Here is a 17,370-nt window from a genome sequence, read left to right as displayed (position 1 = left end):
TCGATACTAAAATGTTACCGTAAAGGTGACAATCAAAAGAAAGTAAAAGGTATTTATCGGTACCGTTGTTTGTCATCCGGGTGCCTTTGTTTGTCAAATATTGTAACCGTTCTTCCCAAAAGCGAAAAGAAATGTTAAAAACAAAAAAGTAATATAAATGTTGGTCACTGTGAACCGATGCCCTCTTGGATTATATGATATCAACACGGGTCAGAACGAAGACCTGTTACAAGACAGGTCCTACAGGCCAGCCAGATGGGCATCAGATTGCGCTGCTTTCTGGTGACAATTTCTAGCCTCATGAGTGAACTACAGTACTGTCATTACATCAACTCTTGTATCAAATTTCAATTGTTTGGACACGGGCCATCGTTGACAGGAAAACTAGTCAGTCTGGCTCGATTTCGGTAAAGTCAAATTTGGAGTCAAACATATCTTAGACCTAGGGTTTTTTTTTTTTTTGTACGACGCGTGTACAGCATATTGTACCTTTACCTGATCCTTGTTTCAGCCGTTTGATAAATTCATATTCACCACACAACACTATCGCTGGTTGCTGCGCGGTAAATAACCAATATTTTCATGGAATCTTTCACTAACTAATCGACTTGTGGCCACTTTCATGGAAAAAGCTAGTAAATCCAATATCTCGTAAGCTTTTTCTTCGTCTACGTCTAACGCCTTAAGACGGCGTAATATATATGGGAAAAGTTAGGATAACTGATTTTCGAAGTTTTGTGAAAGAGAGGCTTGCTGTACAAACTAATGTACAGAAGGGTAATAAGTTGTAGTGAAAATCATGTGAGCAGATGTATGATTAAGAGCAAGTCGCAAAAAATTTCGAACAATTTTCACCACGTTATAGTACAGCAGTGTGGTTTGTTGAACATTTCCATGAGATTAATGCGATTTCCGTTATCAACGGAATGTACGGAGGCGGCAGAGACCTAGATTCGACCTTGCATCCTTCAGTCCGCTTTAGTTACCCTGTAACCAAAACACCCAGGCCTTCATCCACTCAGCAAGGTGTGACCATTTGCCACTTATCACGCTGTCGTCGCTGCTGTGCTTTTTATTCTCTATGTTGTAAGTCTTTTATTATATTGTACACCGTTAAGTTCTTCAGAATGTAAATATGATTGAATAAGCTATATGGCTACATGATCCATAAAATCAAAAGCTCTTCACCTGCAGTGGGCAAGAATATAAAATAGAAATCGTAAAGGCTGCAAAAGTCTTACTTGTCACAGACAACACATCGATTTTCTTTTTCGGTTGGTTTCTTTTTTGACACCACAGAAAATAAAAATATCTAAAATGGCCAAAAGCTGCAGAAAGAACACAAAACATGAGACAGAAGCTGCGGTGTCTTTAAATACCTGTTTATTTGACATGGCCAATACAACCTGGTCGTGGCTCAAGTAGAGCGTTGTACCACAAACCCAGCCGGTGCATATTAACATGAATGATAGAGTACCGCGAAGTTTGTCTCTATGATGTAGCTGGGTGAAGGAGGGAGGTATCAGAGAATAATGGCTCCAAGAATCTAACCGTATGTAATCTTCGAGAGTGAAAGATAATATCCAGACAAAATCAAACCAAATCTATAACTGCTCACATCCTCTGAGGTTTACGAGAAGCTGTAAAGCACATTCCAGAAAACAACAATCTCTGAAACTAATCTGTGCCAGATAGCCAAAACGTTTGATACAAGTCAGCGTAAAAAAAGCGTACAAAGTACTTTTCCAGCATTAACCGTTTCTTACACGTTCCAGTGCTGTCTGTTTCTCGCCAGAAGCTGTGAGTATGTTAATCCTAATAATTCAGTATACTGAGTGCTGGCAGATTTTCCCACATGTCAGAACCAGCCTTGTTCCTGAGAGATTTCGCATTTGCAGATTATTTTACTTCGTAGATTCATACCAACACTGAAGATTGCCAATGAAGCCATTGCAACTTCTATCATATATTCAACACTGCTAATGCTGTGTCTCCAACAAAGTGTGTTGGTTATAAATTTGATCCAGGCTGACAACCAAGCAGGAAACCTCAGGTATATTAAAGACATCTCTGCATGATGTCTTATAAAGACAGACCCATTTACAAAATATATATATACAACAGGAAAACAAATTTATGGTCTACAGAATGAAAACAAGGCACTTACATGAAATATGGGAATAAGTACAGTTCATTGAGAATTGTCAAAGATGTGCCCTCATGAATCATTCAGGTTTAGCACACATCAGAATACCTGTAGCCCCGGTTTGCAAGGTCAGTATTTGTGTCGGTCAACTCAGTTGTCACGGAATCTGATGGCAATTTAAATGCACAGCTGGTGTCCTAGATGTTTGACAATGTATCAAACTAATCAATAACCAATTATTTGAAACTTTGAACATGTGGCTACATGATAGAAATATATACTTCCAGGAAACGCTTGCCCAGATTAACCTTTACATGGCCTTAAAGATTAGATTCAGTGTACATGTACGTTGTACACAACACCACCGTACTGCAATCCTCAACATATGAAATTACAAACCTACAATTAACTTTATTCAATGTCTGCATGTTACCAGTGAAAATAACAAAAAAAAAGCATAATATGAATGGGTTTTCTTTCAAACAACTTTCAAAAGCAACAGGAACAGTGCTTTAATACCAGTAGACTTAATGGATGTATCCACGACAAGGTTTTATGTACCTTCCTTAAATTCCAAAACCTACAATAAAGTGAAACCAGAATACCATTGATGGCATTGCTTTTTGAAATGACTGGCTAGAAATGTATATAAAGAAGTGAAGACTGTCCATTTAATGGATATTTTCAGATGGCTATATACAATTTATTGAATACACTGAACTATGAACGGTTATACTGATTGGTATGTTATTCACAATTGTCTCTGCTAACCAAAGGACGCTGAATATACCACACTTAAGGTTTGAGTTGGGTGCTTACATGTATGATGAAATCAGAAACAAATGGCACAAAATAATCATAATAATACTGAAAGTCCAGGGCAAGTGAAAACCATTCCTGACAATCCAATACACAGACACAGCCACAGTGATTAGGCATGGAAACAACACAGAAATCAACACTATATAGCTCTTCATACAAAATATATGTACATCACTTAGCAAAACTAATCTCATAAAAAATACTGTGGCTAGCCCTTCAGGAGGCAAAAGGTTTTACAATAATTCTTGGGATTTTCACTGATCCATCATATTTACATATCATTTCATTATCAAAACACTTGTTAATCTGTACCGCATGGTACATTCTTACAGGTATAACCCTGATAAATAATAATTATCAGATATAACTGGTACCTGTGATAACATTTTGATCATATATCATGTAGTGTTTCTGTTATTCTATACCTCTGAACCCATAATGATGTGGTGTCACTCCACATTACCACAGAAAACATCTTGTTAAAACATAAATAATATCACTGCTTTAAGAGGGCAAGATTCCATACATAACAATTGAGCACGCGTAAGTAGGTAAAATCACAGCTGGACAGCCCTGCATATGTTTATACAGCGACTGTTTAGGTGTACATAGTGAGGGGAGCTGGTCACAGGGCAGTGAGTTCATTGCCCACTGCTTGCCTGGGTGCTTCTGTGACGTTGTCATTAGCTGCCTGGGCATGATCACATAGTGTATAGTGGTATCACAAGGGTGCCTGTTGCATTGCTGACTGTCACAGCTATGAAGGCCTAAATGACCCGAGGGACAACATGGTTGAGAAGCTGTACCTCACCTACTTAACACTGGTCTTCCTCCTGGAACACAAGATAAGAGCGGAAGTTAGTGTCAACTGGCCATTTCTGTGATTGCCATCCATTCTCAGCACCAAATGAAGGTAAACCAAAGAGTGTCACATGCAGAACTAGAAAAACTCAATTTTCCATACTTTATTTGACCTAAAAATTCATGCAAAAATGTACCATACGTTTTTAACGGCAAATAAAGGTGATTATATATTACTTATGGTGATGAAACACGTTTTCAAGATAAATGGAACTCCCTTAATCATGAGTAACTTTGTCAAACACAAATGTCAAATTCACCATGTAGTACTATGCCAAAGCTTAAAATTCCATGAATGACACACTCACATAAAATGAATACATAATAAGGTTTTAATCTAAATTTTATTTGAGCTACCATCCATGGAATTCATCCATGACCTGGCTTGAACTGGAGCTGGTGTTTCTGTGTGCTGTAATTTCTCAATCTTTCTGCATGTGCATGTATTCCTTATTTAGGTAATTTTGAGTGCATGGTCAGGAACAGACTGAATTGGTACTTTCCACAAACCTCTACAGCTGTTCCAGCCAGCAAATTTATTTTTATCCGTTCATACAATTAAATTATGAAGTTGAACATTTTGCCTGATTCTGAGGGTTGTTTTTATCTTAGAAAGGTGTTTTGATGTTTGCTTCGAAGGTAGGGTGACATCTATGGCAAGGCTACAAAATGAATGCAATTTCTTGGGCAAAATTTTCAGTCATTTCAGTAGCATTCCTGTATACATTATATTGCTTACTTGGATGTGGAGGAAGAAGAGGGAACATTGGCAGCAGTGCTCATTTTTCTGCTAGATGCTGTGCTCTTCTGGCTAACTGCAGAAGAGTCTGAAACAGTGAAGTCCCAACACATGAAGAAAAAAAAGGTTGACTAAGGCAATGAAATATCCAGTGCTGTAGAATGCGCAATTTAAGCAATAAAGACAATTATTTCCAATAAATGAGCCTTTATTAGGCAAATGCTAATATTCAAGGGGCCTAATAACAAGGCGATTTTAATCTTAACTGTAAAAATTGTAATCCAAATTAGGCTCTTAAATGGTGACCATTGATTCTGTGTTGTGGTAGAAGAAATTCAGCCAGGATTGAGCCTCCAGCATAAATTATTTTGTTTTGTGTAGAAGAATATTTAAGTTTTGGTATCTTGGGTTAAATCTACTAGGCATAGTTTCAAATCCACTGCTATTGCAGAAAAGCAACCAATTTCATGAGACTAAGTCATCACACTCACCACTGCTGGTAGAACTGGCACTGTTAATAGAGCCTCGCCGGCTAGTATGCCACTGCTCCCAGATGATATGCCTGGCCCCTTCTAAAAACACAGAAACATACCAGCAGGTTAAGTAAGGTAGATATAGGCAAACTGAAACAAAAATGATACCATGTTTAGATGCATCCAATATTTATCCATTTGTGGAATTTAAACAAAACTGGACGCATGAAATTCTACTTTCAGGCCTGAACTATGTAAGTTGTTCAAAAATCGTAAATTTTCCTGTCCTTAACTACAGTATTTCACTGAAAGTTTGGTACGTAAAAATGCACTTTCAGAAGCACATAAAGACCACAGAAATTTACTTATTTACTTATTACCTTTTGGATAATAAATTAATCACAAAAAATCTTAACAAAAAAGTGGCACTAAAAGGCGGATGAATCAATCAGAATCAAGCAAAATGCATCACTTGAAAAATGCTAAGCTTTATGTGAAACACACTAACTGTTGACTGTCGGATGATATGAAGTCATACTGTGTATCATGTATACAATATGTACACATTGAGATACACACCGCTCCCCCTACTCAAAGCTACTTACTTATTGGCAGTGGATGCAGAGCTGACAACAGCATTAGAACGACCTGCAGACTTTGCATTGGAGATTTGGATATACCTACAATCAAAGAAGCCATGCTTACATCACATGCACATATACATATATTCAACAATTTAAAATTTTATTACAGTTGAGCTGTGTGTAAATGCGAAAATAACTAAAGGCTGGTCAACAGCTATTCACAGACAATGACCCTGGAGGAAGCTAATCCATGGACTTGCTAGGAACATAATCAAATGACAAGGGAAAATGGCAGATTAACTTCTTCATCCCATCACTATTTGTATTCTGACCATGTAATTTATTAAGAGAGAACATCATATCATCAAATAAAAACTTATTGGAAAAGTACAAAATCCCAATAATTGTCTTACTTTAATCCTGAATAATTCACTATATACAAAAGAAGAAACCAAACTCATTCCTAAAATGAACCCTGTGCACATTTACATAAAAGCTTTCATATTTTAAGATGTTTTATCTAAATGAACATTGTGCACATTTACATAAAAGCTTTCATATTTTAAAATGTTTTATCTTCATGCAAGTTAAAAGTAAAAACTATCTATGAGAGTGTTGTTAGTATTAGAAGACCGTGCATGTCTGTGCATACAGTACACATGATGTTCACCAAAGAGTGGATGACTTTGCCTCTTTAAAAATACATGTATTCATCTAAACAATGTTTTTTGTGATATTTTGTACACTTTATATACTCATCAATGGCTAACCAAATAATTAAATCCCCACACTGTTCAACATATTTCTGAAACCAATACTATTGTCCAGTACTTTTTGAAGGTAAAAACATTTGAAGTGGGTTTGTTGCATAGATGAGATACTGTACATATTTCTATAATGTATTTCTATATATAATGGAGCACTACCTCCAAAAACTGAAAAGGAATCATTCAATATGACCAGGCTCAGTCTTCAAATATAAACATTTACCATACAATGTTCTATAATATTGACATATTTTCACCTTAAGCATAAACACCAATGTCAACCACTAATTAAGGAATTATAAAAGTTAAATTACGTATCATCTCACAATTACGTATCATCTCAGATTTGGGATTGTTCACAGAGAAAACCTGAACCAAAACTGTTACGATTCACATTTAAAACAAGTTGATACCTTTAAAATGGCCTGATGCTGCTTGCATATGGAAATTCAGTTAGATATTTAGAAAGTTAGATACAAGTCAAACATTTTAGCACTGGTACTCAGAGCTGAGAGAGATTAATTCCCTTTTCTGGGGCCTCCATGTCCTAGTGGTTAGTGTGTTAGTGCAGCACAATGACTTAGGAGCAGGCTCTGTTCGGTATACTCCCACCATACAAGTCAAACATTTTAGCACTGGTATTCAGAGCTGAGAGAGATTAATTCCCTTTTCTGGGGCCTCCATGTCCTAGTGGTTAGTGTGTTAGTGCAGCACAATGACTTAGGAGCAGGCTCTGTTCGGTATACTCCCACCATACAAGTCAAACATTTTAGCACTGGTACTCAGAGCTGAGAGAGATTAATTCCCTTTTCTGGGGCCTCCATGTCCTAGTGGTTAGTGTGTTAGCGCAGCACAATGACTTAGGAGCAGGCTCTGTTCAGTATACTCCCACCATACAAGTCAAACATTTTAGCACTGGTACTCAGAGCTGAGAGAGATTAATTCCCTTTTCTGGGGCCTCCATGTCCTAGTGGTTAGCGTGTTAGCGCAGCACAATGACTTAGGAGCAGGCTCTGTTCGGTATACTCCCACCATACAAGTCAAACATTTTAGCACTGGTACTCAGAGCTGAGAGAGATTAATTCCCTTTTCTGGGGCCTCCATGTCCTAGTGGTTAGTGTGTTAGCGCAGCACAATGACTTAGGAGCAGGCTCTGTTTGGTATACTCCCACCATACAAGTCAAACATTTTAGCACTGGTACTCAGAGCTGAGAGAGATTAATTCCCTTTTCTGGGGCCTCCATGTCCTAGTGGTTAGCGTGTTAGTGCAGCACAATGACTTAGGAGCAGGCTCTGTTTGGTATACTCCCACCATACAAGTCAAACATTTTAGCACTGGTACTCAGAGCTGAGAGAGATTAGTGGTTAGTGTGTTAGCGCAGCACAATGACTTAGGAGCAGGCTCTTTTCAGTTTACTCCCACCATAATGTTGGGCGCCAATGAATGAGTGAAATATTAAGTAGTATGGCGTAAAACACCAATCAAATAAAAAAAAGGAATAAATGTACATGCATATGTATGTATTTTCATTGGTTTTGAATCCGAGGCTAAATGTGTTATACATGTACGAGCTGTAAAGACACTGCCCACCATTAGAGGGCAGGGGTTATGATTCACTGAAGAGTGAGTGAGTGAGTGAGTGCTTGGGGTTTAATGTCGTACTTAACAAATTTTCAGTACGGATTTTGACCACTCTTTTATCTACTGCTACTATCCCCTTAATGCTAAATGCCAAGCGAGGAAGCTACAACTTCCTCTTTTAAAGTCCTAGGTGTGACTCAGCCCAGGATTGACCCTGGATCTACCGCCCCCGAAGTAGATACCAACTCTGCTATCGGGGTGAGGTATATTAAAGTTACAGGTATATTCAGTAGCATTGGCTGCATCTTTTGTCTGGTCAGGTGTGGATGTATCTCCAGGATTTGCACATTTTTCCTTTACACTTAAATCAAATACATCTAAATACATAAAACCATACATCAGCAACAACTGTCGAGTCTTGAATCCGACATTGAGCCGATAAGCAGCTAACCATTGTTTGTAATAATTTGTTTGTCACAGACACATTCGCTAAATGGTGTGGAATAGGAAGTAGAAAAGATGTGAAACAGGAGTTAGAAAAGGTAATGTTATTTCTCTTTTAATATCTTACTGTCAACACTAAAACATGTCAAAAGCAGCATTCCATCACAACACACAACTGACAACATCAATGACTACTTCCAATATCAAAAAGTGAATGAAGTCTTCCATGGTGAACAGTTGAGTAGTACTGATTAGCTGGCTGACATGACAACAACACAAGAAACATTCAGAATATAAAACCAAACATGATGGGAATCCATCAAGCAAGATATGAAGAGACAGGAAGAGGGGAGTCTAATTGTCTGCAGCACATTCTCCTTGCAGTGGTTTTGTTTGATCAGTCCAATAGACCAACCTGTGTATGGAGAGGAGAGAGAATAGGGGACAGGAATTTTACTGTCAGCCTGTGGAACTGACATCAGCATGGGAAGCCAGGGCTCTTTGAAGAGACAGAGAAAGAAAAAGAGAGAGTTTAAAATAGAGACAACAGCTTCATCAGAAGTGCATATATACAGCATGCTCTAGGCACTTAGCCACAGTCATCGATACTTATTACATTGTTGGTTGTGCACTAAGGATTTTGATGCACAAACACATTAATCTGTTATGTACATCTATCTACATACACAAGTATGTTCCATATATTTAGTTACGTATTTTACAGTTTATTATCCATAGGGCTCTTCACTTTGATGAATATTATCAATCAATTCAAAATAATATCCATAGCTTGACACAAGCTATCCGACCATCTGGTTTACATAAAATGACCAATCAATCAATTTATATGACTTTGACAGAATCTATCCAGCTTACCCTTTCAACAGCAAACACATCACATATATCATGCTTCTTTGATGTTAAATAGATCTTTTATCATTTGAATGCCCTCTACTATAGTACACAGAACAAGAACAATAGTTCTGACCGTACAAGTGACAGTCATACATCATGTCTGAACAGGTATGTAAGCACATCGGTCCAAATGAATCAACAAAAGGAAAAATCCATGCATAATTTAGAGGTTGTCACACACTCTAAAACAATCTGTGTAAATTATCTTTCTTTTGCAAAGAATATATACACTCACTTGATGCAAAATTTCGCGAATGAATAAGTCACTCTTTTTGCAAGACTGACAGATCCACTGACCTTAGAAAGGTGTTCTGTTCTTTGTATATTTTATGACTTTTATTTGCCTCCATAAAATATACTTTTTTGGATGGATTGTCGTTCTTCAGCTCACACTGTTTGGATAGGACCGCTGGCCTCTTTCCTAGTTTTGAAGGATATATTTTTACATGCACATGCACTTTTAAATTGATATCTCCATAAAAAATAAAATCAACCACATTTGGATGTTACCGACATTTTGCATTAAACACTCCTGTAGAAGTTGCTGGCACTTCATTTGTATGTTTTATGAATGACATTTATCAGTGATATCCCTGCTAATTGTGATGATGGCTATAAGATTGCTGTTATCCAGCCACCATTTAGATGTGTATGTGAGATTGAAATGGGGGGGGGGAGCTGTTTTGATGAGGCGGGTAAATCAATGAATTCCCATATACACATGAACCAGCTTTCAGTTCAGTGTGATGTCAATTTTTTTCCCATCCTTCTCCCAGACTTGGAGTGGAGGTCATGTCTATGTTATGATGTGCTATACCTCGGTGAAGCAACCTTGACAGACCCCTGTGGCCGGAAAGGAACTCTGTGAAACATATTAGATGAAGTAGTAGTGTGAAGTCCTTGAGTGTTCTGATTCCATTAACTCTTGTCACAGCTGTGGGCTAAACAGGATGAATCAAGCTCCTGCCCTAACAGACCTTGTTCACCTCTAAGAGTACACACTGCAGGCCACAGCACCACAAACATACACAAATGTGTTTGTGTTTACAAGCAACATCCAGTCACCCCACTGTCACATCACCGGCCATGCTGCCATCGTTCCTAATGTTATCTTCTGTAAACAGAATGGTCGCCTGCAGCTTTAGGAAGATCGAGTCACGAGCATGTCACACTGATTGCTTGCCCATGCAATTTTGGACAGCCATGCGGACATTGGAAGAAACAAACTTACCATCTGGATCATGCAGGAAAGGCACGGGGCTTGTGGCATTAATTCGATTAACTTTTGCTGTGGATGTGCTTCCGTTCTGTGATGCCACTGTGGCTAAATACATATACAACACAGGATACGTTTTAAAATCGCTCTGCCTGTTAAAGATGTGTTATATTCTACATTTGCTGTTAGCGGGTCTATTTATCTAGGAATGGCGTTAGCTGTGCTTGAAAGTCTTTGGTCATGAAATATCACGCAAAAATTTACATTCAAGAGAAGGACAATTTGAAACTTTCTAACATTACATAGTGGAGACTGCTTGGGTGGAGGGTGAAAAATGATCTAATCATTCATTCAAATTCAATCTAATTCATGCAGTACACCACAGGTGTCCGATGTTCCAGAGTCTTGGAATCCTTCCATAAAAGCATGCACTTCAACACATTACCAAAGAGACGGGTTACTTTGACAGGGTTGTAGACCGTTTTTGAGCAGATCTCAATCATTAGTGGTGGTATTTGGTATAGGCTGGACATGCAGACATGCAGTCTTACCTCTGCGGGGAATGTGGGAGGTGTGAAGAGTTGTGGAGGAGTTGGAGCGGGCTCCTCGGCTTAGCGGGTTCCCGGTCACGGGACTGATGGGACCAGACAGGGACCGATGCTTTAGCTCTTTTGTAAATATAAACATCAACATGTACAGGTAGATTCTCTTGAAGAAGGCAGTGTGATATTGGTACAACACAGTTACCCCAAAATTCATTGTCCACAAGTTAAATAATACATAAATGTTCAACTTAAAAATATAAGAATATAGCCCTACTGAGGGATTTAGCCTGGGAATGGCAAAATAAACACAAAAACAGTAAAGTTCACTGTCATCAAGTGATAGGGTGCTGAATGCAAAAACAATTCCATAGACTGTATTATGGTTGTTGTTATCTATATTAACTCCAACAATGGTTTAAATGTAACAATCTGACTGAGAGCACACTGGAAAGAAGTGTACATACAAGCATACATGTGTCCAAGTCTACAAAATCTGAAATCTCTCATTTAATTAGAAAAATTCAATTAAAAATTGTTTGTCAGGGATACACAACCTTATTAGAAACAAAACTAGGTTTGGCGGGTAAGGAGTTTTTCTAGCTAATGAAAAACATAGAGATTTAATGAAATTAACATTGAGGGAGAAAAAAAAATTCAATCAAAATCCAAACAAAATAGGGCCACTTTTATTGATGGTCAGTCAGGTTACACACAACTAACATTTTAATGGTGGCAAAACCACAAGTATGATACATATGTAGACAATGCACCAATATACATGTATACTGTATCCCTCCCACAGCCTACCATGATTTAACTCAGATTCTAATAACACTGTCCAGTCCCATGTCCCATGGTAAGCGGTTTTGAGTTCCATGCAGCACATCTATAACTGATACAAATATTTTCACTGCAGCCAGACTTGAAATGAGATCAAGACTGACCATCTTCTTCATAGACAAGACAAGAATGTGCATGTAGACAAAAGATAACTTTCTCTCAAACCTGACATTTTTATACTCAGATAAATGTAGAGTTTACCTATGGGATTCACTTAGTTTTAAATGTATTCAGTATAAGGCAACTAACACACCCATTAAATATGGAAGCCACACCACTCCAGCCAAACCAGTATGACACTTACTATTACACAAGCAAAACCATCAACCCTCACACTGTAAACCAATGTAAAGTTATTAAGCAAAGACAAGTTACTCTGCCTGTGCATAAGCTGCACACAAAAATGTATACATGTAGACATTATGTTCTTCTTAATAGTAAATCATTTGCTAGGCCACATGATGTGAGGATAGAAACAGACAGAAACTTATAAACTCTCCTGCCCTCACAGTTCAAGGAGGTGTAGTGACCATAAGCAGTCGACACTTGCACCGTCTGAAGTGTCCACTTGTCTTCCACCGATATGGTGAGCACACACGTAGGAAAGTTTATCAGTATTTTGCCAAAGGTTGGTGGTTTACCTCAGGCATAACATTTTTTTTTCAACCCACAAAACTGGCCACCACTTTTTACCAGGTAAATGAAAAAATTCCTTCATATGGGGCTAAACAACAGTCAAATAAATCATAAATTTTAACAGTAGAGTAATTGTGGCGTGGCAACAAAAAAACACCTTAAAATGTATTGCTTTTCAGTATTATCAGTACATGTACATAATCCACAGAAAAATGTGTCTTGGAATCACACCTGTAAGCGTATAAAGCCAACCCAACAGCACACAACAGTTTAAAATGGCCACACAGTAGTGCTTTCACTCAAGGTTTATATGTACCTTCTGTCATTGCCTGGGATGGGCTTTGGAAAATAGGGAGCTGAAAGAAATCTATTGGAAAGAGAGAGAGGGAAGATTGGGGCTAAACACATTTGAAATTTAACTATTTTGACAAAAGTAATACCAATCAAATAATTTTAAACTGCAATGTTTCCTACAGCTTTCAGTTACAGTCCTGATAACACACCAGACCCACAATTCATCACCTCTGGAGTGTTAACGACAATGCTTTTGGATGACTTCTCAAAACAGTATAAAAACGAAAATGAACCTGAAAACATCTATACAATCTAACTTAGATTTGGTAGCTACCAAAGAGGTCGCCTGTCGGAGGCATATGAATGTAAAACTTCAGTTCCACAAAGTACATAAAGTGCTGAAATCGTGAATTTGATAATTTAGACTAATTAATATAAACCTCCTTGTGTCATTGTGTTTATATGCATGTAAAACTTCAGGTCAATACATGCAGTACTTTCTGAGATACCACCCCTAACATTTTGTTTAACATTGCCCTCCCTGTTAATGGACCTCTACGCCCAGAGTACGACATAGGCAGCACCTGTACTTAATACAGGGGTGCTAAAAAGCATCACATCTACTGTTTTGGCCTCAACTAATATGACTTACTGGTACATTTACATGTATACACATGACAGGAGGTATCTACACTTCTGATGATTTGATTTTATATGTTACAAAATTTCAGCAAGATGTAAAAATACAGATCCACCGAGTCACATCAATAAATAAATGTAATTTCAGGATGAGGCATGGCACAGCTTACATGTATGTCACATATTGGTCTTCAATCAAGAATTGACAGCTAAGCATAAGGTACTAGCTGTTTATCACCATATAATGCTGAATACTAGCCAGTAAACAGCCACTATTATATATGTTTTGCATGTATATGTACATGTACATAGCTTGGTGACTAAACTAAATGCATAAACATCAATATAAATGAGAAAATCATTTCAAATTTGTAAACGGCCAAAGCAGAACACAGCCAATTTAAAAGTCATATGAATCTCTGAATATCATATTAATAAAGATGTAGTCTGAACATTTCCACCAATTAGAGATTATCAGAAACTGGAGGAACAAAAACAGGACAAGAAACTGCACCGAGTAGAACTCTGTTCCCACACAAACAGGAAGACTCCAGAACTTCAGCCGCAAGCTTTATGTCTACGGTGTTAACTGGAAATGTAGGCATTCAAAACCAGTGGACACCTTGACATAAAAACCTAAGAGTTGATCAGGACTGTTGTATTTCTTTACCAGAAGAGTGACCAGTGGTCACCTTGATGATGGAGGCCTGTTATACGAGGCGGTTTCCTTGACAACATGTATAGCACTCTGAAAGGTTTTCATCTCTGGCAAGCTATGACCACTATGTTATCAGGTATCCACATAAGACAGTATTGTGGTGGGACTCTGAGTGCCCTTCCGGCTTTAAGACAACCAGGCTTAAGTCACATACACGTATGTACTAAATGTATCTTTTCAGAACTGTCTAAATGCAATGATCCATTGTCTGAAGAGCAGGCAGTGTCCATCATGTCACCATAACCACTTTGAACATCACTGTACTGCTTTCAGTATTTAGTAATGGTGCATATCAGATGGTTTCTAACAAGACCAAGCAATACAAAGACTCCTAAAAGCACCAAGCTGAAGCAATTTGAACCCTTGAATACTTTTCCTATGTCCGGCTTATTTATTTACCACTCCAAGGATAATAAATACAGCAAGCAGATACTGTTAATTGAAGACGGATCCCAGTGGATACGATGATATATCTGAGTAAGAAATATAACTACAAGTATGCATTTCTTCCTTAGTCATTGTGTGGTATTAGTGCTGGTATTAAGCTTATCTACACAATGAACCTCATTAAAATATGAATGCCACACTGACTTTTTGCATGTAATAACATGTACTTAAAGACCAACTCCAAGATCTGGATTCATACCTTGTGTACCAGCTTTCTCTCCAACCTTTTTGGTGGAGTGCAGAATAGTTATCAGTTTATCATACAAAACAAACTCTTTCACGGCATTCATACCTTGTGTACCAGCTTTCTCTCCAACTTTTTGGTGGAGTGCAGAATAGTTATCAGTTAATCATACAAAACAAACTCTTTCACGGCATTCATACCTTGTGTACCAGCTTTCTCTCCAACTTTTTGGTGGAGTGCAGAATAGTTATCAGTTTATCATACAAAACAAACTCTTTCATGGCAGCATGGGATACACCGAATCCTTCCAAATGTACCCAAACCTACCCAGTATCCGCAGCTTCATATAGACATGTATATGTATGTAGATCCATAAACACTAATCCATTTGTACAAAGAGAAGAACATATGTATATTTCAAGTATACCTAACGAAAAAACTGAAAGACTTCACTCTGGTATCTGTTACATTCTACCTCTGCATTAATCCGGCCTTGTTTTATTTTATCATCTGTTACAGCTCATGGATGTACAGTGTGGATCTAACCCACTGATGTGAAAGACATGAGTGTACTCACTGTTCCTTGTGCTACTTGTTGTCCCTGTCACAGTACTGGTGGTACTGGGGGTTTTCTTCAAGTCTCTCCCTGCTGAACCGATCTTTTCTCTGCTACTTGAGCCTGTTGCCTTCCCCCCTAAAACAATGGCATCAATCCTTTAAAGTTATAAAAAACAATACTGTAATTCTGCAACTTTTTTGCATGTTTGTTTATTCAAACATATTTTGTGTGACTGATAAAATTATACTTTTTCTGCAGCGCTTAAACTGGTCAATCCAACCAATGTAGTTCTCCAAAATCTAACAAGGTTGAGGAATTAGGGTACACTCTAATAGATGCATGAGGCTTACAACCTTCATACTGCTCTCAATGAACTCTCAATTTGTTGAATTTTTGTTTATTAGATACTTAAAATTTTTAGCTTTTAGAAGGCACGTTTATTTTTAACAAGACTTTAATATAGGGAAAATTACCAGTTTTAGGATTAGAATTTAGCTGAAAGCCTAGAAATGGTGGCGTGGATATAACATCAAGAACTGTTGTATATGCACAATAGCCTCTTGATAACATGTATAAGTAGGACAAAAAATTAAGCTATCATTCTCTTTTGAAAATAACACCATGTATATGTGAAGTTGAATTTTGGCATAAATGTGTGTTTATATATACATGTAATAATAAAACAGATAAATTATTTTCCACTATTAGTGAGATCAGATCCATGCAGAACACCATAACAAAATGGCCATTCTGAATGCTTCAGAGTTTCATGCTTTAAATGATACATGAAACATTTGTTTTTTTATTTTATTTCTAAGCAGTTCAGGACAGGATGTGTCCTGACATATAAAGGTAGCAAACATTTCTCAGCTTCCTTCTCAGGGTGAAAAGTATTGTTTTCTTAAGGTCCTAGCGGTCCATCAGCATATTACATAGCCTGTATTTATGACATCAAAAGTGATAACTGTTAAAAAAACTGTTTGGAGAAGAGCTGGAATGTCACGAAGCTGGTAAGTTCATGATTGAAGACATTTTTCGAAAATTTCTGACTACTGATGAAAAATATTCATAGCACAGAGGGGTAATTATGAGGTACAAAATATGCCTCAAAAATGTTTTTTTATGTGATGCCTTTGTCATAACTTTTTCCACTTCTGATAAAACTCTTTGTTTTACAATTCCATGTATCCTTTCATACCACAAGTTTTATTGTGAGAGTCTTTGCTTTGTACTCTATCCATGTACTTGTGTCTTCATTGCCTTTATAGAAATTCAACAATTCCAGCTAATAACCACAGAACATGGGAATGTAACGCTAAAAGGAGTCAGTGACTCACCCGTGGAGACTCTCCTGGGAGACGGGATTTTACTGCTACAGTTGTCTTTTTTAGACGCATCTTTCTTCTTGTCACTTTTAGGTTTGGCTTCCTCATCTTTCCGTTCCCTTTCCTCCTGAGAATCATCAAACAACAACATCAGTGACAGGCTCAGTACAGAGTCAGCAGTCCCACTGCACTCAGCACCCCAGTTGTTCTTCTCAAGCAGATAACATCAATGGCATTCTTTATGTCTAGGTCTTATATGTGTGACATTTTTCTCTCTCACAAAGACGATTTTACAAGAGGTTTCTGTCGAAAGTAGGGAACAGAATTAAACATACTTATGTCACACTATTAATGGGTTAAATATTACAGTATACACTGTCACAGCCCCAACCAGAAAGGACAACTTTGCTTAGTAGTTGCCCTTTTTTGAAAACCCTTCCAGCATAAACTAGGATGTACTACAATCCAGATGTAAGAACGTCTCTTTTACATTAATCTTCCTCAGCCTTGACAAAGATCACCTATTACAAGTCTATAAGATCACTCCTTTGACATGTACAACATATTTTAGCATTTTCAACAGTGATACGGTGCCAAGTTTACCCACTGGCCACATTAGCTGATGACCAGGTTA

At 37.7% G+C, this 17,370-nt stretch overlaps 1 protein-coding gene and 1 long non-coding RNA gene across 2 annotated transcripts in view; both read right to left on the bottom strand.

The window, feature by feature from the left end:
* Nucleotides 1-1,368: 1,368 nt before the first annotated feature.
* LOC135468215 (uncharacterized) lies at nucleotides 1,369-5,130 on the bottom strand. The gene is made up of 3 exons (XR_010444214.1): nucleotides 5,060-5,130; nucleotides 4,569-4,656; nucleotides 1,369-3,801 (listed from the first exon to the last, which is right to left on the bottom strand). It is a non-coding gene; the product is annotated as an uncharacterized LOC135468215 (long non-coding RNA).
* Nucleotides 5,131-5,638: 508 nt separating this feature from the next.
* Nucleotides 5,639-17,370, bottom strand: part of LOC135466998 (serine/threonine-protein phosphatase 4 regulatory subunit 4-like) — a 38,651-nt gene continuing 26,919 nt past the window's right edge. The window contains exons 19-24 of the mRNA XM_064744751.1: nucleotides 16,749-16,863; nucleotides 15,430-15,546; nucleotides 11,101-11,217; nucleotides 10,565-10,657; nucleotides 8,834-8,917; nucleotides 5,639-5,721 (exon numbers count right to left, since the gene is read on the bottom strand). Coding sequence (XP_064600821.1) covers nucleotides 5,639-5,721; nucleotides 8,834-8,917; nucleotides 10,565-10,657; nucleotides 11,101-11,217; nucleotides 15,430-15,546; nucleotides 16,749-16,863 — 609 coding nt within the window. The remainder of the gene's footprint in view (nucleotides 5,722-8,833; nucleotides 8,918-10,564; nucleotides 10,658-11,100; nucleotides 11,218-15,429; nucleotides 15,547-16,748; nucleotides 16,864-17,370) is intronic.

This window comes from Liolophura sinensis, chromosome 6, assembly GCF_032854445.1.
Source record: "Liolophura sinensis isolate JHLJ2023 chromosome 6, CUHK_Ljap_v2, whole genome shotgun sequence".
Classification (NCBI taxonomy): domain Eukaryota; kingdom Metazoa; phylum Mollusca; class Polyplacophora; order Chitonida; family Chitonidae; genus Liolophura; species Liolophura sinensis.
This window is presented reverse-complemented; position numbering and strand designations above follow the sequence as displayed.